The sequence below is a fragment of the Mesoplodon mirus genome (assembly GCF_964341445.2).
Source record: "Mesoplodon mirus genome assembly, chromosome: 3".
Classification (NCBI taxonomy): domain Eukaryota; kingdom Metazoa; phylum Chordata; class Mammalia; order Artiodactyla; family Ziphiidae; genus Mesoplodon; species Mesoplodon mirus.
Window position 1 is genome coordinate 70,770,323 of NC_138978.1, and position 22,558 is coordinate 70,792,880.

General features: G+C 36.8%; 1 protein-coding gene across 3 annotated transcripts in view; it reads right to left on the minus strand.

Annotated features, from left to right (window-relative positions):
• Positions 1 to 3,225: 3,225 nt before the first annotated feature.
• PIGK (phosphatidylinositol glycan anchor biosynthesis class K) overlaps positions 3,226 to 22,558 on the minus strand; it is a 140,692-nt gene continuing 121,359 nt past the window's right edge. For 2 of the 3 annotated variants that reach the window (XM_082612772.1, XM_082612773.1), the window contains exon 11: positions 5,943 to 6,131. In XM_082612772.1, coding sequence (XP_082468898.1) covers positions 5,958 to 6,131 — 174 coding nt within the window. In that variant the 3' untranslated portion in view covers positions 5,943 to 5,957. Of the gene's footprint in view, positions 4,700 to 5,942; positions 6,132 to 22,558 lie in introns of those variants that run through there. The other variant, XM_082612774.1, reaches the window with a different exon arrangement.

Sequence of the window (22,558 nt, forward strand, 5' to 3'; positions counted from 1 at the left end):
TTTCTAGCGAGCTCCAGGGTGATGCTGCAGCTCCACAGACCACACATTGAATAGCAAGTTAGTAGAAAGTAGTAGTAAGGGTGACTGCCTGGCTCCTGTGATCTCTCTCTTCTCTGGGAGGGACCCTACTAGACAGGAGTTTGCCACCAGAGGTCCTTATGTGCTTACAGGAGCTTGACTCTCTGGCCAGGTGAACCCTTGATGCCAACAGGTTAATCAGTTCTTCCCCAAGACTTTCAGAACTGGAAATAAAGGAAAAATGGAACTTTTCTCTCTCTTGTGATGAAGCACAGGATATCAGGCTCTGGAGTCACCAGTCATGTGAGAAAGCCAGTAAGAAAGCCAAAAGGAGACATGCAGAGAAGAATATCCAGGTGCCATGCCAGTCGCTGGTGAGGCTCACACCAGACCCCCTTCCCGCAAGTTTGTAAGATATCCTAATATTCTCCATCACATTCCTTTTTTGGCCTAAATTTTTTCTAGTTGGTTTTCTATCATTTGAAACTTTAAAAGTTCTAACTAACACGGTTGGGGGGAGAGGAGGAGGTCTTCTCCTGGAAATGCAGTACCCAATGTGACAGAGAAATACAGAGAAATTCAGACAGGGTAATTATCCAGACATCTGGGGCCTGGGGTGAGGCTAGACTGCTCAATAATCATGCTATATTTGTTTGCAAGAGAGTGGATAAGCCACAGAGAGAAGATAATAAAAACCTAAGGCTGAGGGAAGGTGGAGAAAAGCCTCAGCCTATCTAAAATGGAAAAACCGAAGAGAGGCAAGAGAACCTGTGGATTGAAACTGTTGCGACAGCGTTGAAATTGAAAAGAAACTGTTACCTCAAAATGACATCCGCTGAAAACCAAAGGGGACAGGACAGCCCAGGAGCACCAAGGCTAATAGTTCTTTAAAGAGTGACCTGAGTGGAGGTTAAAAACAAGAGCTAGGTAGAGCCCTGCCCAGCAAAGAACAAAAGTTTGAACCTCTCCCATGTGCCAGGTATTGTATGATGTGCTTTACATTTATGACTTTATTTAATGACCCCGAAGAAAGTGACCTACATTGCTACCGCCAGCTGTCCCTGAGATTCTAGCAGTCAGAGCTGGTACTTCCATCATGAGAAGAGGGTCATATCATATAAGCCCAGTAAACTCTGGGTATATACATCGGGCACATCTGTAAGTCCTCTCAAGTCTCTGAGGCTGCAAGCAGGCCAAGTGAAACGAGAATGACAGTGACCACCTTCCCAAGTGTGGAGTAAATGAATTTTTAATAATGAGTTTCTTGGTCACACCTTCATCTGTATCAATCCTGTTATTCAAGGGTCTACTCAGTTAAATTATAACAGATATTTCATAGCACATTTCTGAAACAGTAAAATTTTGCACTAAAAGGAAAAAGACCGGTTATTACTAAGGTGTATTGTCCATGAACTGAAAGACTTTCATATTTACGCATCAGGTACCTGAGCAGGTAAATGTACTCAGGCAGGAAATGTGACAGTGAAGTAATGGGGCTGATACCATAAAGTGAAATGGAGACTGATCTCATTTTACAGCCATACCTTGTGGTATGTTTATAAAATGTTTCTGTCATAAGTTAAAACAGTATATCTGCTATAGATGAATTTAATTTTGGTAAAAATCAATGAAAAAAAGTTCTATGTTAATGCAACATTTATTGTAAACTTCCAGAAACACATAAGTCAAAATTTCAAATTATGATTCCCACAGTAACAGTAACTCTGCTATAAAACATACATAAGGGAAGAAATGTTATCAACATATACCACAGTAGAAAATACTCAGTAAGCAGAAACAAGCTGAGTTATGCTTGCTGTGGGAATCATCATTTTCAACTAGCTGAGGATATATAAAAATTGAAACCATAAATGTATGCATTGTTTTTTGTACTTAATTCCAATTTTTCTTGATCCAATTTAATCAGCTTTGCTTCTAAACTACATTTCCCTTTCATAAACTGTAAATGAATGTCTTTCATAATTTTAAAATCCACATCATTTGGTTTCTTTTTCTCATGCAGGCTGCCTTTGCAGAACGGCATCAGTATGCCCTGTCCCTCCCCCAAAAGGTCAGGACATGTCTGCTGGGATCCATTTATCTATATTCCTTGTTTCCCTCAAGGGACAAGGAATATAGGAGACACTGCAGGGGAGGAGAAAAAGAATACTGAAGAGAATGGGAATCACACTGAGCAGCTTAGAAAGGTAAATAAGTGGGACCCTGGCACCATTAACTTCCCCACTGGTATCTTCCTAGGCAGAAAAAAGAAAAATAACACCACCAAATATTCACAATTTCCAAAGTGTGTAGTCATATCATTAGCTCATCTGATCCTCACGATAACACTGTGAGAAAGGCAAAAGGAAAACACCTTTCAGTTGTTCAGCTCTTTGTGACTCAAGGAAAATATATTTAAGGATGTGCTTTTATGTTATCATTTAAAGTCTGGGCCATTTAATTATACTTACGATATTACCCACTTAACATATGCAGAGGATTTACTTATTACTGAAGGCAGAATATACTTTATGTAAAAAGATTATGGTTATGAGCTAAACATTTAACATATTTAAAGCTTTTTGCTTTAACTATATTATGAAAATTCAATAATGAAACAGAAAGAAATAATTGCCCTTTGAAATTTGTCTGGAATAAAATTAATACTGTATATTATACCCAGTATTACTTTTCCCAGTTTGGTTTTAACTAAGAAGGGCACCTTCTACAATCTCTGAAGAGGAATCCTTTTACTTTCCGGTAGTCTTTACCATCAGGGTATGTTTCATTATACTCAAACTAAATGACTTTGGCTCAAGAACAATCATATTTCCTTTACTACTCTAAGTAGCTCCTGGCCACCAGAGTGTCCATGACCTTATGTAAGTGTTTACATGGTCAACCTTTTTTTGTCTCTTAGCACTACTGCAATCCAGCTATTCGAATTTAAGTTTTTCCCCCTTTCTATGTACAAAAAGATGCTTCTCCATATAATCAGATAAAAATTGTCCTTCTTCATTTATCTAGTGCAGCAATAAAAAGATCAATTAAAATGAAGATTCAGAGCTGGCAAAAAGCCTCAATGTCATTTGTTCTAATCTGAGAGATAACACAGTTAATCCCTTGCCTGTGAAAAGCATGACCATTTTGCATATAATTAAAGGGTAATATTTTAAGTGCTAAAAGGAAAACAGAGTCTAAGGACTATTAATTTTAAGAGGTTTTATTGTAGAGGAAGGGTTGTCTTCTGAATGTTTCCTACAATTACAAAACATATCTTCACAGTGAATAAAGATTAACATGAAGTTCCTGGATAAAACAGATAAAATACAAAAAAGTATCCCATGGGACATGAATACTCAACTTTCACTTTTTTTTTACCACTTATATGTGAAAAAACAATATCTGGGGCTGACAGCAAAGCACAATCTCAATACCATTTCCAGTTACGAGATAGATACGAAGATGGCTGGCAAGATGAAAAAAATCAGTGATGGGGATATAAGCTCTTGCATATTGTCAGAGACCAGAAAAGAGCTTACTGCCTTATGTGATACATCAGTCAGACACGAAGACAGGGCCACAAGCATGAATTTTTCCTACAGTCCATCCGTTTTATGGGATTGTCCCAGAAAAAGTGTAGATCCAGCCAGTGGGCAAGGTTTACCTTAAACAGAATGAAACAACATCTCTTTCAGCGTGGAAACAGAAGAGGAGGTGATCAATTCTAGAGGGTCACAGAATGCTTAGAAATGAAAAATGATTAGGTTTGTGTCTCTTGAGCAATCAGTATGTGAAATTCCCCAAGATCTTAAATTTTCCAGATAAACTGACAGTAAATAAGGTCCTGGAGACTGTCAGTACCACAGATTAAGAAACTGATTATTCATATCTACTTATCATTTTAGCTGCAGAATTCTAAGAATAGCTGACAAAATATTAACACATTAAAGAATGAACCAAAAGAAAATTTGGGGAACAAAGTAAGTGGTCTAATTATAGAAGAATATTAAATAAATTACTGTACATTCATAAAATGGATAGTGTGCAGCCATTCATGTTTTCTGGAAGAATATCCAAGGAGAGGGAAAGGGTTGACAACATACTGCGAAATGACAAGTAAGGTTATAAAATGGTATGTTCTATATGCTCTCTATTTTAGAAAAAAGTATGAAAAAGACTGGGAGAACATATACAAAAATACTAACAAAAGTTACCCTTGCTAGTGAGAATTTAATGTCTTCACATTTTTTTCTTTTCCAAATGAAAAGGGGATAAAACAAGGGGAAATTCTTATTTTCATAAAGAGTCAGTGAGTATATTCTGATCTCTTTGTCCCAATATTTTAATAATACAAAATGAAAAACTGAAATATATTTAGTGTCATTTAGCACTTGCATTAACAATTATTTTTGAGTTATAAAACCAACAGTTCTTTCAAATTTAGCTTCCTTATACTTTCTGCCAAATCACACAAGAGCAAGGTATTTTAAAAAATATATTGACATGAACTTTTATCCAAGGTTGTAGTCTTCCATGTAGTGTTCTTCATATATCATCACATCTAGAAAATGAACTTCATATGCTTGATTCCATAAGTTTTGAAGAAAACCATGATAATGAGTGCCCACAATCCCAGAATAAAACCCCCAGGAGGATGCCAATCTTTCAGCTTTGGTTTCTGCAAAACAAGGATGACATTATAAATTTAACAACAGGTAAATAAGTCAACAATAGATAAAATAAATACTGATGGAAAATAGGAAATTCACAGGTTGTACTTTCAGGGGGAGTAATTTAGACAAATTAAATGTACTGTCAGCCTTCCCTATCTGCAGGTTCCACACACAGATTCAACCAAATGTGGAATGAAAATATTGGGGAAAAAAAATTCCAGAAAGCTCCAAAAAGCAATTTTAAATTTGACACACACCAGAAACTATTTACACAGGATTTACATTATATTTACAACTATTTACATAGCGCTTACACTGTATTAGGTATTATAAGTAATCTAGAGATGATTTAAAGTGTCTAGGGAGGACGTCTTAGGCTATATGTGAACACTACACCATTCTATATAAGGGACTTGAGCATCCACGGACTTTGGTATCTGCAGGGGTCCTGGAACCAGTCCTGGAGGACTGTATTTGGATAGCAACAATGGTAAAGACTTGAAACAGGGTAAATAACTCAAAGTGGTTCTTACAAAGATCAGTTTCAAATGACATTTTGTTCCCTCAAAGGGGCCTTCCTTGACTACCCTATCCAATATCTCTTTTCACCCAAGTTATTCAGTAGCCTAACAGTCCTTTTTCAGTTTGAATTTATAGTCATTAGTTTGTTTTACTTGTCTCTCCTATTAGAGGATGACTCTCTATGAGGGTCATCTTGTTATAGTCCTAGCACCTACCTGCCACAGTGCCTGGCATATAGGAGACACTATATTATACCGAGTAAATTGGTGGAAAAACAATGCTACCTGATTCCATTTATTCAGATATTCAACAAATATTTGGGGGGGCCAGTGAGTTTGGTCATATTACTCCCTTGAGGTAGAATGCTCCTTATTCTATTCTTCCTATTCAAAGCTCACTAACTCAAGAGTTTCCCTGGTGGTGCAGTGGTTGAGAGTCCGCCTGCTGATGCAGGGGACGCGGGTTCGTGCCCCGGTCCGGGAGGATCCCACATGCCGCGGAGCGGCTGGGCCCGTGAGCCATGGCCGCTGAGCTTGTGCGTCCGGAGCCTGTGCTCCGCAACGGGAGAGGCCGCAACGGTGAGAGACCCGCGTACCGCAAAAAAAAAAAAAAAAAAAAAAAAAAGGCTCACTAACTCAAATGCCAACTCCTCCAGATTTTCCTGGATGATAAATTCTTTTCTTTGAATCTGTAGCCCCTTCTACTTTTACTCCTATCTACTATTATAGTTACCTTTATCATTTATCTCCCTGCAAACTTCCAGGGACAAGGTCTGGCTGAGTCCATTTTACATGCCCTTTTCCACTCCTTACCCTTCAACATCCAGCCAAGTGTCTTGTGTGTTTCTTTGCCCAGCAAAGAAAGGCAGACCAGTCTTCCCCATTTAGATGTCATTTCAACAGCTACATTATGATCCTGAAACTGAAGGTCCGTGACTACGATCTCTTTATGAGTTCTACTTCCTGAATTACTAGCCAAGATTGTAAGGATAGTTATAAGAATCCTATTTTAGAATAGACTAAAGTGAAAAGAAACTGTAATCTGAAATTTGCTTTAGTCACCATGTAAACTAGATCCCAGAAAGGCTCATAAATCTCTTAGAGGTTTCCACATCTTATACTTTGGTTTTTCCCCTACATAACCAGGACACCTAATGCTCTTCACTCAATCCTCAGATCATCACATGGAAAGGAAGGAAGGAGGGAAGGAGGGAGGCTGTTATCATTTCTTGTCAGGATTACTGAAATAGTTTCCTAACTAGTTTCTCTTCCTCCAAGGTTCCCTATTTTCCATCTGTCAACCATAGTGCTGCTAGACACATCTTTCCAAAATACAAATATATATCTGTATAATATATATTTGCCATATATAATGTATGCATTTAGGTATTGTTTGCCTTGAGCATATATTACTTTTGTTATTTAAGAAATTAAATAAATAATTTACAAACCAAGGCATGTTGTGGTGTGGTTCAAAGAGCATGGGATTTAGCATCAACTGCCTTGGATTCAAAGTTTAGTTTTAAAGCTTAAAGCCTGCCAAGCCACTACTCCACTCTGAATTTCTGAATCTGTAAAATTAGGGCATAGTAACACATACTCCTAGGAATGAATAAATGCATAGTTACTGCAATGATGTAGTTTTGAAAACGTATCCTATAATTACACGTTCCTACCTAGAAAAGTAATAATATGAAACTCAAAGTACTTTTTAGATGACTTTCATTTGTGTTTGCCAGTTATGAGGAACAATGTTTGAAAAAAAATATGATTTTTAAAATTTTAATTTATATAACTTTCATCAATTCAAAATTAACTTATCAAACTAACAGAAGAGAAATCCACCTTAATATTTTCATCTGGATCAATAATGCTAGAGTTTTAGGAGTTTTTAATCAAATGCTTAATATGAACTGAACTGACAATGTTGTTTACAGTGGTTACATTCCACTCTCACTGCCATGTCTACTCTCACCCTCCACCACTCATTCCAGAAAACTCCCCAAACACCTCAAGGATTAAGCCCAATGTTTCCTCATGTTACTTTCTACTCAAGTCTACAATGGCTTCTGATCATGTGTGATGATGATGATGACAAAAGTACCTTCCCTCTAGTATCTTACAAGATGATAAGCTCAGTGGTTCTCAAACCATTTCAGATGGTTTATAAGCTCTTGGAACGTTGTGCAACATTGTGAAAAATCTTACTTCCAGTGGAAAATCTATAATAATCAATATAAAACGTAGTTATATTAAAGATAGGTAATGTAAGTATCACAAACATGTGACATGAAAAAACAAGTGAGTGAACTAAACATGATTAACTATTGCTCAGTTTTTGTCCTGTTTATTTTCTACTAGTCAAACATTGGTAGTTCATACCATTACGTCTTAAACTTAGCAGCCAGAAACAGTTGCCAGAGATAAGACAACTATAGCTTCTTTAGAAGATGTGTTATTCCAAAAACTGTTTCAGAGAATTCTGGAGGCATTGCTTCCTGATTCTTTAGCCAAACATGTCCCACATTTAGACCACCGATGCCCAGGAGAGGACAAGAGAGAAAAGCAAAGTGCTAGAGCTGTGGTTTGCCAACAGCAAACTTTGAAAGCAATAATGGAGGACTAGGAAATATATGTTATTACTCCAAAATTATTATGGAGTGATGTATTTATTCATATTACAACACTGTACAAGCTAACAAAAGTAGCAAACCTCACCCTTTAAAAAACTATTATTTGCGGTTGCTATATTTTTTATTGGATATTCATTACATATATTTGATTAACAAAAAATGGAAAATGAATGATTAATTACAGTTTGGACTCTTAGCTTAGCATGGCATCCACGTAGAACCCTGCCAGTGCAGCTTCTGCCATCTTCTCAGGAAAGGCACAGAAAAAGGCACAGAAAGAGACAAGAGTTCACTCTACCAAAATTAATTTAACCTCTGATAAGAACCCTCAATTTCACTGTCTGTAAGTCCAGAAACCAGGTCTAGAAACAAATTAATGGTGGCCCAGTTTTCTGAATAGTACACAGGGTACAAAGGATTGCTTTGCTCTGTGAAATACAGTAATTCTGTCAGCTGAGAAAGGGACTTTAGTTCTCTCCCTTTTTCTGCCTGCTGTTTAAGAGAAACAGTGTTGCCGTAGTAGAGGATGGCTTTATGAGGCAGCCAAAGTAGTGCAACTCATTCCCAACTGACCAGTGGCACACTTCTTCCTACATCCATTTAAGTACAATTCCTAGTAAAGAGCATGTCAGAAGGTAGGGTTTACTGCATCTAAGAATGGTTTACTGGGCTTCCCTGGTGGCGCAGTGGTTGAGAGTCCGCCTGCCGATGCAGAGGACACGGGTTCACGCCCCGGTCCGGGAAGATCCCACGTGCTGCAGAGCGGCTAGGCCCGTGAGCCATGGCTGCTGAGCCTGCGCGTCCGGAGCCTGTGCTCCGCAATGGGAGAGGCCACAACAGTGAGACACCCGCGTACCGCAAAAAAAAAAAAAAAAAAAGAATGGTTTACTGCATCTAAGAAGGCTCAATATCCAAATGAAAATCTCTACAAAGAAGGGAAAATACAGGAAAAATTCTTTTAATAACATATGTTAAGAAATATGGTTTTTCCACATACGTCACCTTTTTAAACTGTCCCAAAACCAGGCATACATAGCATGGTAGCAGATGATCCTAGTTTAGTTTAGCAAAACCACATTTGATGACTGGCTGCCAGTCACTGGGGAATATCTAACAACTATTCTTCAGATGAGGATCTGAAAAGGCATTCAAATCTAAGTAGATAGTGAGAAACGTCCACATGCTCTGTTGGCAAATACTAACAGAACTCTAAGAAAAAGGGAAAAAAACATGGTGAGGTCCATGAGTAAAAATACTCCCACACATGAAGAAGAAATATCCTGAAGACACAGAGAACATATCTCTGAATAGATTTAATAAAGAACAAAAAGATAATTTTAGAAAAATTTTATTTGACATGGACTTGAATAAAAATGCACAAGAAGCCAAAACCAAATGAATAGTATAAGAGAAAAATAATACAAGATACAAGGACAATAGGTTGAGATAAAAAGGGCACTGATACAATTTGTAACAGCAAAATTAAAATCTATATTGACGATAAAGATAGTGTCTGAAGCACATCTCTGAGTCCTTCATTCACCAAACTGTGGTAGACTGATGGCAAAAAAAATGGTCCCAATTTCCCATACTTCCCTGTGTCCATACCCTTTGGAATATGTTGCTTTATGGCAGCTCTCATCAACAGGTAGACTCTATGTCCTTCTTCTGTGAATCAGCTGGCCTTGTGACTTCTTCTGGCCAACAGAACGGAACAAAAGCAACAGTGTCCTAATTCCAATGCTAGCCTCAAGAGGCTTTCTTTGCCTGCTTCTGCTCTCTCTTAGACCTCTGCTACCACCATGAGAAAAAACCTAGGCAAGGATTCTGGAGGTACAGACACCATACGGAGAAGAACTCAAGTCTTCCAGTCAGCAACTAGCCAACTTCCAGAAGCAGAATCGCCTAACCACCCCAAGGTTGACCACAGACTCATGAGGGAGCCCAGCTAAGAATAGAATTGCCCAGCTAAACTCAGCCTAAATCACCAACCTTCAGAATTATGAGCCAAATAAATGGTTGATGCTCTAAGCTACTAAGTTTTGGAGTAGTTTGTTATCCATCAAAAGCTATGGAATACATCCACTGAGGTGACAATCAATATAGAAGGAAAAACCCTGATCCTTTATTATCATAAGAAAATAAAGTTTCCATCTACATACTTGTAGCTTCAGGTTTCTGCAACAATGGTATATATAAAAACAGTATGAAGGGCAGATAAGCAACTCCTTGTTGACCATGAACTTGGTTGAAGTGAGGGAGGTCTGTCAAGATAATCCCCTTGGGTCCTCCTAGAATAAGAAATCCAGCCCCATTCACTCATCTGGGCTAAATTTCACAAAGTAATGACTTCAACAAACACCTGTCACACCTGAACAGTATGTATAGCCAGACTCTGAAGAAGTCACGCTATAGTGTCTTCTAGAGGTAAATTTTGTGAATGTTCTTTGCTACCCATCCCTCACTTTAAGGGAGCTGCAGTTATGCTCACTTCTAGCTCTCTCTTGTAGTCTTCTTGGAAAGAGGCTGACTCCACTTGCCACCATGCTAGGAATTGCTCCTGAGGAGACAAAGTGGGGGAATCTAGAGGCTAACTCACCTCACTTCTCTCTAGCCTTCCCCCTCCAAACTACAATCTCTTTTTTTTTTACCGTTTTATTTATTTTTTAATTTATTTTAAATTTATTTTTGGCTGCGTTGGGTCTTCATTGCTGTGTGCACGCTTTCTCTAGTTGCGGCGAGTGGGGGCTACTCTTCCTTGAGGTGCGCAGGCTTCTCATTGCGGTGGCTTCACTTGTTGTGGAGCACGGGCTCCAGGCATGCAGGTTTCAGTAGCTGTGGAGCATGGGCTCAGTAGTTGTGCCTCGCAGACTCTAGAGCGCAGGCTCAGTAGTTGTGGCGCACGGGCTTAGTTGCTCCGCGGCATGTGGTATCTTCCCAGACCAGGGCTCGAACCTGTGTCCCCTGCATTGGCAGGCAGATTCCTAACCACTGCACCACCAGGTACGTCCCTGAAATCTCTATCTCAAGTCCAGTTCCTTTCCTTTTGAAGTTAGTTAGCAATTAGTATTAATCAGATGTTGCCCCCCAACCCAACCCTCTGCTAGAGAAATGAATACCTCCCAGAGTCTTGATGTATCTTACACATGGTAAATTTGCAAAGCAACTAATCTAACCTAGAATAACTAAAGATGATTTGTTTTTAACTATAATTTTATTTTCAATAGAAAGTTGACCACTGGTTTTTTTTGTAACAAAAATACCCACTATTAATATTTTTAGTTAATATCACTCTAATTTCAGCCAATCCAGATATAACTTCGTGGAAGAAGTAAATTTTCATATTTGCCGATTTTATAATTAGATACAAACTCTACAAATCAACTCAGAATTATTGAGAATAAAGAGTTCAGATTTAAGATAAATATAAAAAAAAATACCCTTCCAATGTGCCAGTAAAAATGAATCGGGGGCTTCCCTGGTGGCGCAGTGGTTGAGAGTCCGCCTGCCGATGCAGGGGACACGGGTTTGTGCCCCGGTCTGGGAAGATCCCACATGCCGTGGAGCGGCTGGGCCCGTGAGCCATGGCTGCTGAGCCTGTGCATCCGGAGCCTGTGCTCAACGGGAGAGGCCACAACAGTGAGAGGCCCGCGTACCGCAAAAAAAAAACACCAACAAAAAATGAATCGGAAAACAGAATAGAAAAAAACTTCATTCACAATAGCAGTAAAACACATGAAATATCCAGGAATACCCAGAGCACAAGATGTATGGTAAAAATCTGTATTACTCTATAGAAGGGTAAACAGTCCCAAATATCAAAAAGGATATGATAAAGCGAATCTATAATGCTGTTCTGATGCAAAATAGAAAATGAACAGAACAGAGAGTTGGCAATCAGCCCAGTATCCACGAATTTGGTATATTATAAAAGAACTATCACAAATCAATGGGCAAGGAAATATTCTTACTGGTGCTCTAACAATGGCTTAACATTAAAAAAAAAAAATCAGTTTTGTTTCTAACCCAACACTATAAATCAAAATACACTTCACATGGTTAAGAATTAGATGTAAAAATACTAGATGTAAAAAAAATTTTTAAATTACTTTTGTAAACTGGCACCCAGGGATCCATCACAGTGGTAGCTACTTTAATGGTACCAGTGGAGAGCAGTTACAAAGGAGCTCATTGTGGAGAGCAGAACACATGAGTCAAAGGGCCTGCAAGCTAAGGGACTATCAGGTGGGTGGCTACTCAGGAAGGACTTCTTGGATGAGCTGGCCCTTGAACAAGGTGTCATAGCTGAGTTGATGGAGAGGAGGAGACAACACCCAAACAGTGGCACATGGAGCAAAGTCACAGTTATGAGAAAAGCCAGGCAGTGGGAAAAGAGCGATGCTCCAGCCTAGTTAGCAGGAGGAAGGTGAAAGAAGGAGATCTGCATCTGCTTTGTTCACTGCCAAACCCCCTGGCGCTTAGGAAACCCTGATGCAAGAAACGATGCAGTTTGGGAATAGCAAGCATCAGGGCCGGGAGGTTCACTCTGTGAATGTCCAGTTGCATGCTGGGATTTGAGACAATGAGATGCCTCTGGGAGTTTACCCAGCAACCACCCACAGGTGAATATGGTAAAAGGAGATCAAATGTAGGAGAATCTACACAGTAAAGGGATTTATAAGTCTAAAAGCAATAAATGGAAATGAAAAGGTGGAGAGATTTTTAAAAGAACTTTTTGAAAGATCTGTATTTTACAAAGTGTATAAATCAAATTAAAAGGCAAATACATGGGAAAATATGACAGAAAGGGGAATAAATTCAGTACTTGAAGATCTCCCAAAAATCAGTAAGAAAAGACGCATGGATATATCAACAAATGTTACAGGGAAATGGAAATTCTCACAAAATAATAATTACAGATGGCTAATAAACACTTGAAAAAATGCAATTTTTTGATCATAAAAACAAGTTAAAAGTAATATATTAACTATTTCTTCCTCTTTTTAAAACTAAACTAGTAAATGTTAATAAGGATGGTCAACTTTTCAGGGAAAGTAATCTATTTACATGTTCAGAAGTCTTTAAAATGTTCATATTTTTTCATTCCTAGAATCTGTTACAGTCCTAGCTAGGATCTATAGTAAGGAATTCAGAAATGCTGACAAAGGTTTTGCACAAAGATTTTCTTATCACTGTTATTTACATAATAAAAACAGGAAACCATATAATGAGAAATACTGTACATCCACATAATTAGTCATCAAAAATGTTTTCAATTTTAATGATTTGTAAAGATGCTTATACTGTAATAATAAGAAAATAAAAGATGCAAATTGAGTATGAAATATGATCTTTATTTCTATAACAATATTCAAAGAAAGAAAATATGCTAAAGTCTGAATAATGTTTCTCTGGGGGAAGGAGGATTAGAGGTAGTTTCAAACTCTTCTCTATACTTATCTATACTTTTGAAGATATTTTCTACAATGGACATGTATTTCTTTATTTTTATGGGGTAAGGGGAATATAGAGGAAAAACTTTTATTAAAAGAGTACACCTAGAAGAATCTTCATATATTCATCTTTTACAAATTAGGAGATGTTCTGCAATGATACCGTTTAGTACTTGATATCCTACTTTAAGAAAAAGTAATGTGAATAGCATGACAGCAACATAATATAATAAAATGCTTTTTCAGTATGTATTTAATGATATTCCTAGAGAATAACAATACTGCCAGTTTTAAAACAACTATAGGTAATATTTTAGGCATTCTACAATGATTTTACTTAAAATCAAATAAAATGTTGGTATAATTACTGTATTTTGTAGTACAGCTGCATTTGAGGTAAGTTCATATTAAAGTATAGCTTATAATTTCATTTGTGTCCATATTAGAGCTTCTCATAAAATGACTAATTTTATGTAGTTAAGGTACTCTACTGACTGCTATTAAATACACTCTTCTTTGTTTCTTAAACTTTCACAATAATAGCTATAATACAGAGGTGAAAAGTATACATAAAACACTGTAATGTGTCATGAGCAAACACTTAAAAGCTTAAGGGCTACCTATTATTGAAATGCCTAATATTTCAAATTAAAAAGACAGGTAGCTTAGCAACACTACACTGCCAATTGTGAACAGTGTTCGGTCTCCCCTTTCATGTTGCTAGGAGAACACTACCATAGAACTTCAAAATAATTAACAGAGAATAGATCTAAGTATTAAAATTATGTAAAAAGAAAAAACTGAGGATTTAAAAAATTGTACATGTTTATTGGGAAGCAAATGGAAATTTTACAAGGTTTCAATGAGATTCTCTTCTTAAAATATAATGAGCGTATCAGATCAGTTAAATTATTTAAGGAAAGAACAAAAAAAACCAATCTACTGAGGTGACAATTACTTTAGAAAATAATTTATTTGTTTTCAACTATTTGATCAGTTGTAGTTTATTAGTATTTCCAGTCTATCCACATCCTCTCTATAAAATATAACTTGTAGTCTTCAAAGTATACTAATAGTATAAATCAAACTGTGGTCAGCAGAATTCTAAGACAGCCCCCAAGATTCCCTCTCCCTGGTGTACATATCCTGTATAATTCCTTCCCTTTGAGAGTGGACAGGACTTGTGAATATGATGGGGTATCACTCCTTTGACTAGGTTACATTATATAGCAAAGACAAAGGGATTATACAGATGTTATTAAGGTCCCTAAATCAGTGACTTTCAGTTAATCAAAAAGGAGATTATCCTGGGGGAAGGAGCTGACCCAATCAGGTGAGCCCTTTAAAAGAGGGTCTAGATATCAGAGACATAAGTCAAGAGAGGCAGATAGGGACTTCTTTGGTGACGCAGTGGTTAAGAATCCACCTGCCAATGCAGGGGACACGGGTTCAGGCCTGGTCTGGGAAGATCCCACGTACTGCGGAGCAACTAAGCCCGTGCGCCACAACTGCTGAGCCTGCGCTCTGGAGCCCGTGAGCCACAACTACTAAGCACACGTGGCACAACTACTGAAGCCTGGGCACCTACAGCCCGTGGTCTGCAACAAGAGAAGCCACCGCAATGAGAAGCCTGCGCACCGCAATGAAGAGCAGCCCCCGCTCGCCACAACTAGAGACAGTCCACATGCAGCAACGAAGACCCAATGCAGCCAAAAATAAATAAATTTTAAAAAGAGAGAGAGAGAGAGAGAGACAGATATATTAGAAGTAGCTGAGATGCTCTCCTGTTGGTCTTTTTTTTTTTTTTTTTTTTTTTTTTTTTTTTTTTTTTTCCGTACGCGGGCCTCTCACTGTTGTGGCCTCTCCCGTTGCGGAGCACAGGCTCCGGATGCGCAGGCCCAGCGGCCGTGGCTCACGGGCCCAGCCGCTCCGCGGCATATGGGATCCTCCCAGACCGGGGCACGAACCCGTATCCCCTGCATCGGCAGGCGGACTCTCAACCACTGCGCCACCAGGGAGGCCCTCCTGTTGGTCTTTAAGAATCACACAGCCATGCTGTGGAATGGACCACAGACAGGGAATGGCATGCAATCTCTAGGAGCTGAGGACCTGCTTCACAGTCAGTTCTATGACATGAAAAGCTGAATTCTGACAATGATCAGTACACTTGGAAGAAAATTCTGAGCCTCAGATGAGACTGCAGTCCTGGTTAACACCTTGATTGAAGCCTTGTTAGACCCTGAGCACAGGATTAAGCTAAGCTGTGCCTGGACTCCTGAGCCACGGAAACTGTGAGATAATAAATGCTTTTAAATTTCTAAATTTGTTACACACCTATAGAAAACTAATTAACAAACAAATCTTGAAATGAAACTATTTATTACATCTGATAACTGTTCCTTGAGTGGAAAATCTTATTAGGATATTAACTTTATATGTTTAAAAAAAAATAAAAGAGAATGAAATATTCTAGACTAATTCCTCCTACTCTTTCATACCTATTTATTCTCTAAGACCTTGCTCAAATATCACCTCCAGGTGAAGCCTGTTCTCATATTTTGGTAAGAATTACTTTCTTCTTCTCAGGGCACTGATGATATTTGGTTTATATCTTACACTATAGTTAATTTACAGGTGTGATTCTGCTGCATTTTGATCTGTTTGTGATACCTTATCGATTTCTGAACCTTATCAAGGTCTCATAAACTTTGAATACAATAATCAATTTGTCTTAGTTATATATTATTTTCTTCTTGAAAATAAGAAATGTAAAATATTCAAATATCAATATTAAGTACCAATTTACATCTTGGTTTTATGACTTAAGGAAAAAAATAAGAACTGCATTAATCAAATAACGATACAGTCTCTTTCAAGACTCCCTAGTGAGAAGTTAAAAAAATATTCATTTAAAAATGTGTAAAACAATTTGAAGTTTGAAATAAATGAATCTACTTTTTAGTTCTTAACTAAGAGAATTAACCCACTGTTCCCACAAATACATAATAAAGTTTCATTTATCAATAGTGTCTATCTGTGTCTGTTAAGAGGTAATCAGGGTTTTGCTTCTGCCTATGTAGGATTAAATGCTATAGGAATTATCTGCCATTCTAAACAACTAGATAATCATTCAAAAAGTAAGAAACAATGGTTTTCAGATACTGGACAATTTGCAGCAGTTTTCTGATCCTTGGAAGAATGGAGACAAATAAGATGAGTCTTTCAATTGCCCAAGCTTATTGCCTGGAGGCCATTTCCAAGCTGCAGCACAAGGACAGAAACCCCAACGGAGTCAGGCAGTATTGAAGAGTTGAAGAGACACAGATTAGAATTCAGGGAGGTTCTGTTGGCTAGAATTTTCAGGGTAGACTATTGGAGAAGAGTGGGCTCCACAGAGAGCTCCAGAGAACTGCAGAGGGATTTCCTTAAATCTGTGGCAGAGTTCTAATCTGTGCACATATAACAAGAAGATTGTACAGAAAAACAAAACAACACACCAAAAACAACAGGCCAAACAATTCCCAATACTCATAATATGCAGAGCACCCTGTCCCAGCTTATAGTGGGGCTAAATCAGAATAAATCAGAGACAGTGGGGCTATCTCCAACCCCCCAAAAAAGACTACTCTGGACCTGCCTAAAACAACTTAAAAGCAATCCTTAGCAGAATCAATCTGATCCTAGAACAAAATCCAACACTCGCTACCTGAATAAAACAAAAATCAAAAATGCAACAGCCAACAACAACAAAAAATTAAAATAGCTAGCATCCAATTTTTAAAAAAGACATGGGAAGGAGGAAAATATCAGCCAAAGACAAGAGAAAAATTAATCAATTGAAATAGACACATAAATGAAAAAGATGATGGATTTAGTAGACAGGGATCTTAGGACAGCTATTATAAATTGGATGCAAAGGAAAACATGAACATATGAGGAGAGAAATATAATATTTAAGTAAGACCCATTATAGGATTTCTAGAGATGAAAAATATATATAAAATGAAAGATACACTGGATGAAATTAACAGTAGATTAGACACTACAGAAGAATTAACAGAGAATTATTAAGATAGCAATAGAAGTACTCAAAATGAAGGACAGAAAGAGAAAAGAATAAACAGAGCCTAAGATATGTCTATTGTGGGCATAATATTAAGCAAGATCACATTCATGCAACTGGAGTCCTAAGTAGGGAGGGACAAAAGTATGTAAAACTAACAATGAGTGACATTTTTTCCAGATTTCATAAAAACTATAAACCACCGAATCCACAAAGGTCAACACCAACATAAGAAACATAGAGAAAGCCACACAAAGGAACATCATAATCAAAACGCTGAAAAACAGTGATAGAGAGAACACCTTAAAAGAGGTCAGATAAAAAGAGATTTGTCCTTACAGAGCAGAGTTCAACAAACTACAGCAGATGAGCCAGTCACATGATTTTACAAATAAAGTTTTATGAGAACACAGCCACACTCATTCATTTACATATTGTCTATTGCTGCTTTCACACTACACCAAAGTTCAGTAGTTGTAAAGAAGACCAGATGACCCACAAACCTAAACTATTTACTATCTGGTCCTTTAAGAAAAAGTGTATTGACCCCTGCTACAGAGGAACAAAGGTAAGAATGACTGAAGATGTGCTGTCAGCAACTATGGAGACAAGAAGACAATGGAAAGACATCTTTAAAGTACAGAAAGAAAACAACTGTTAACCTAGAATTCTAGGGAAAATCTGCCAAGTGAAAAAATCTTTCAAGGATGAACATGAAATAAACTTTCAGTAAAACAAAAGCTTTGAGAATTCAACAGATGTATACTGCAGCAGACCTATACTACAAGGTAGTATACCAAATACCTATACTACAAGGTATACCTATAGCAGACCTATAATACAAGAAATGTTAAGAGAAGTTCTTCAGGCAGAATGAAAATTATACCAGACGGAAATACAGACTTCCACAAATGAAAGAGAAGAGATTGAAATGATAAACTGGTAAACAAATATAAAAATATTTTCCTCATTTTAAAATTTCCTTAAAAGATAATTGACTGCTTAAAGCAAAAATGATAATAATGTATTGTGGGGTTCATAAATATGTAGGAACAAAATGTATAACAACTACAGTACAAAGGATGGAAGGGAGGAATTGAGAATATATCATTATAAAGTTCTTATGTTATACACAGAATAACATAATATTATTTAAAGTAGACTGTATTAAATTAAAGATGCATATTATAAATCCTAGAGTAACAACAACAAAGTGGATTCACTTAATAAACCAAAAGTGGAGTTAAAATGGCATCATACAAAATAATAGAAAACAGAAAAAGAAAAGGAATTGAAAACAGATGGAGCAAGTATAAAACAAACAGCAATATAGTAGATCTAAACCCAACCAGATTTAAATCCAATTTAAATACTGATAATTACATTAAGTGAAAGGATCTTAACATCCCAGTTAAAAGGCAAAGATTGTCAAGTTGAATAAAAACATAAAACTCAATGATATTCTACCTATAAGAAACTACTTTAAATTCAAAATAGATAAGTTAAAAGTATCCAAATGGAAAAAGAAAGACCATGGAAAAAGAAACCTGGGCAGGCCATATTAATGTCAGAACAAAGTAGTCTTTAGACCATTGAATATTATAGGGATAAAAAGGAACTTCTCATACAAATAAAGGGAATGATTCATCAAAAAGACATATCAATTCTAAATGTGTATGCACTTAAAGCTTCAAATACACATATCAAAAACTGAAAGAACCGAAAGGAAAAATTATAATTGTATATTTCAGCACAATCTCAGAATTAATAAGTAAAAAAATCAGTAAGAATATAGAAAATTTGAACATTATCAACAAATTTGATGTAATTGATATATTTATTTCACTCCACGCAGTGACAATAGAATACACATGCTCTATAAGCACACACGGACCATTCACCATGATAGACCAATTTCTGGTCTATAACACATGTCTCAATAAATTTAAAAGGGTTGAAATCACACAGAGTACTCCACACAGTGGAAATTCAACTAGAAATCAGTAACAGGAAAGATAAATTGGGAAAATCTTCAAGTACTTGGAAATTAAAGAATACATTTCTGAATAACCCAAGAAGAAACCACAAGGGATATTAAAAAATATTTTGAACTGAATAAAAATGAAAATATACTTGTCAACTGAAAAGAATGCAAAGCCTAAAAACTGAAAATTATGTTTTATTCGGCAGACTTACTAAGGACTTAAGCCTGGGATACAGCCTCTTAGACAGCTCAGAGGGACTGCTCCAAAGAGGCAGGGTAGGAGCCAGAATGTATCAGGATATATAGCAGTTTTTGAAAAAAAAAGAAAAAGAAACAAACCCAGGGGTCCAACATCAAAAGATTACTTACTGCTAGTTATATTTAAAAAAACAGACATCTCAAGTTAATGAATTTAGCACTTTTCTATGTATGGAAAGATTCAAGAGTCTGGGCTTACTGAAATTATTCCTTTGAAATACACCTTAACTATCTAGCGCCAGTACCCTGTTTTTCTCCGTCCTGAGTTCCCCTCAGGGTGCACTGTCAGGGGTGGCTGCAGGGGCTGAGGGCTTGATGGTGGGCAGCCTGTTTACCGAAATGGCAGGCAACATTCTTTATTCGTACACTTCAAAATGTGGGGGATGTCCATAAAACATGCTTAGAGAGATATGTATAGCTTTATGTGCTTATATTAGAAAAGAAGAAATTTGTAAAATCAGTAATCTAAGATTCCACCTGAAGAAATCTGAACAAGAGCAAATGAAACCCAAGTAAGCAGAAAAAAGAAAATTAAAAAGTGAAATTCAATAAAAAACAAAAAAAAAGAGAAAAATATCAACAACCCAAAACTGCTTCTTTGAAAGTTCAATAAAATTGATAAACTTCTGACAAAACTGATTAAAAGAAAAAAAGAGAGAATAGTGAAAGAGGGAATATCACTATAGATTACACAGACATTTGAAAGGTAATAAGAGGATATAAAAAGAACTTTATGGCAATAAATTTGACAAGTTATACCTTGCAAGATACAAATTACCATATTATCCAATTTTAAGTCAGAGTTAAAAGGACACATATTTCTGTAGAGTCTACAAAAATTTCCACATCTCTAACTGATTTGGAAAGGAGAGAATCTAGAAAGAGGAAAGGGATTTCCAGTCAGCCTGTAAAACAAGAGATCTGTACTGATAAGAATGCCTGAGGGAAGAACCCAAGAGAGTCAAACAGAAACTGCAGATGATAATGGTTAACACTTTTTAAATGTTTATCATATGCCATGCATTATTTTAAGAATTTTAAATGTGTCAATGCATTGCCTTTAAGGTAGATAATATTATTACCCTGTTTTATGGATAAGGAAAATTAACAATTGTTACAAAACTACCACCACTACCCATAATCATGATTATCATTTATGGAGTGCTGTACAAAGTGCTTACTCCTTTGTAAGACCTCCATATATACTAACTAATTTAATCCTTACAATAGCACTGTGACATAATTATTATTATCTTATTTCAAACATGAGAAAACTGATTGAGCAACCTGACTAGTCACAAGCTAGAAGCTTTAGTAAGTGGTTTCGCTAGGACTGAAATATGGTTTAGTCTGATTTCAAAGTCAGTGCTCTTAACCATTACAAAAATGCTACTAAACTGCAGAATTCCTCTGGGAATGGGTTCAGACTTCTCCTCCTCCAGGCAACTCCTTTAACCTCACGGATATTATGGGGCAATTAAAATAAGCACAAGACTAATGAGCTATATAGAGCACATATTGGAGACAGTTGGTATTAGGATTTAGGGGTAGAACTGGGGAAGAAAGGTTGGTATATCAACAAGAGACTAAATGGGTACAAGGCACGTGCCCAGAAATGCTGGCTCTCCTGAGTACTGCCCTCCTAGCTATTCATGATCAAGTAGCAGATACAGCACACATGGAATGCATCTTTAAATGCATCAGTCTCCACTTTACACTGGCACATGCCTGCAGTTAGAGATGTCTTTGTAACCACTGCAAATCTGATCATTTAAAGCAAGAAATACTTCCACACACATATGCTCTAATTTATATTTCTCCATATAAATGGTTACATTAAAAAGTACTAGGATTTACCCTTCTTTTGTAATTCATGTAGCAAGGGATATTTAAGTGCATACTAACACTAACAGATTTAAAGATACTATCTCATCATTCTCTGCACCTTTAATGTGTATATATCTATTCCCTACACATGAAAAATGGAAGTAAAACATATTTTCCTAATAGGTTGACAGATGCTTTCAAAATTCAGAAATGCTCTTTTATTTTAAAGCTAGAAGAATCCCTTTGTACTATATTTTTGTCTTATATTTTTCTAGATTTATTGCCAATAATAAATTCAACAAATATTTCCTCAATGCCTACTATGTAGAAGCCATTTGAGCTAAGGGGCTTGTAAATATGGTTATTCTTACTTGTAAAAGTAGTAATGTATATTAACATAGGTTCCTTTGTACTTACATTTGTAGGTCATGAAAAAGATCATTTCATTTATGTTTATACAGAAAAGTAGACAAATCCTTACTTCTTAAATAAAATTAAGGTACATGCAGTAGTTTTATAAATTAGTCATGTTTCTAAATATGAATGATTCTGAGAAAGCATTTCAAGGTTTTAGAGCAGGAATCTTTTTTCATTTCTCTATAGAGGGCCAGAGAGTAAATATCAATATTTTAGGCTTTGCAGGCCACAGAATCTTTCTTCTAAGTATTCAACTCTGCCTCAAAGTACAATATTAGCTGTAGACAACATGCAAATGAATGGGCTTGGCTATGTCCCAATAAAACTTTATTTACAAAAACAGGTGGTGGGCTGATTTGACCCATGAGCCATGGTTTGCCAACCCATGCACCATGGTTTGCCAACCCATGCTCTAAAGAATTGCTGTTGAATGGGTTCAGAACATGCTACCCCAAGCTATGCCATTCTGGCATATTATTTTGAACTGAAGGCACTTGAGAAACAGGAGGTGCAGGAAGAGCTCTCTGACCTCCACCTTTCTACTGAAAAGCAGATCATAAAATTTCCTATGAGAAAGGTACCCTCTCTGTACCAGGAAGGGAAGAACATTCTCATTACTGGAGACTGGGAGTCAACACCAAAATGAATCTATACAAACCAACCTACTAAAATAACCCTTATCTTCCATTAGTTTCCCCCATATATTTT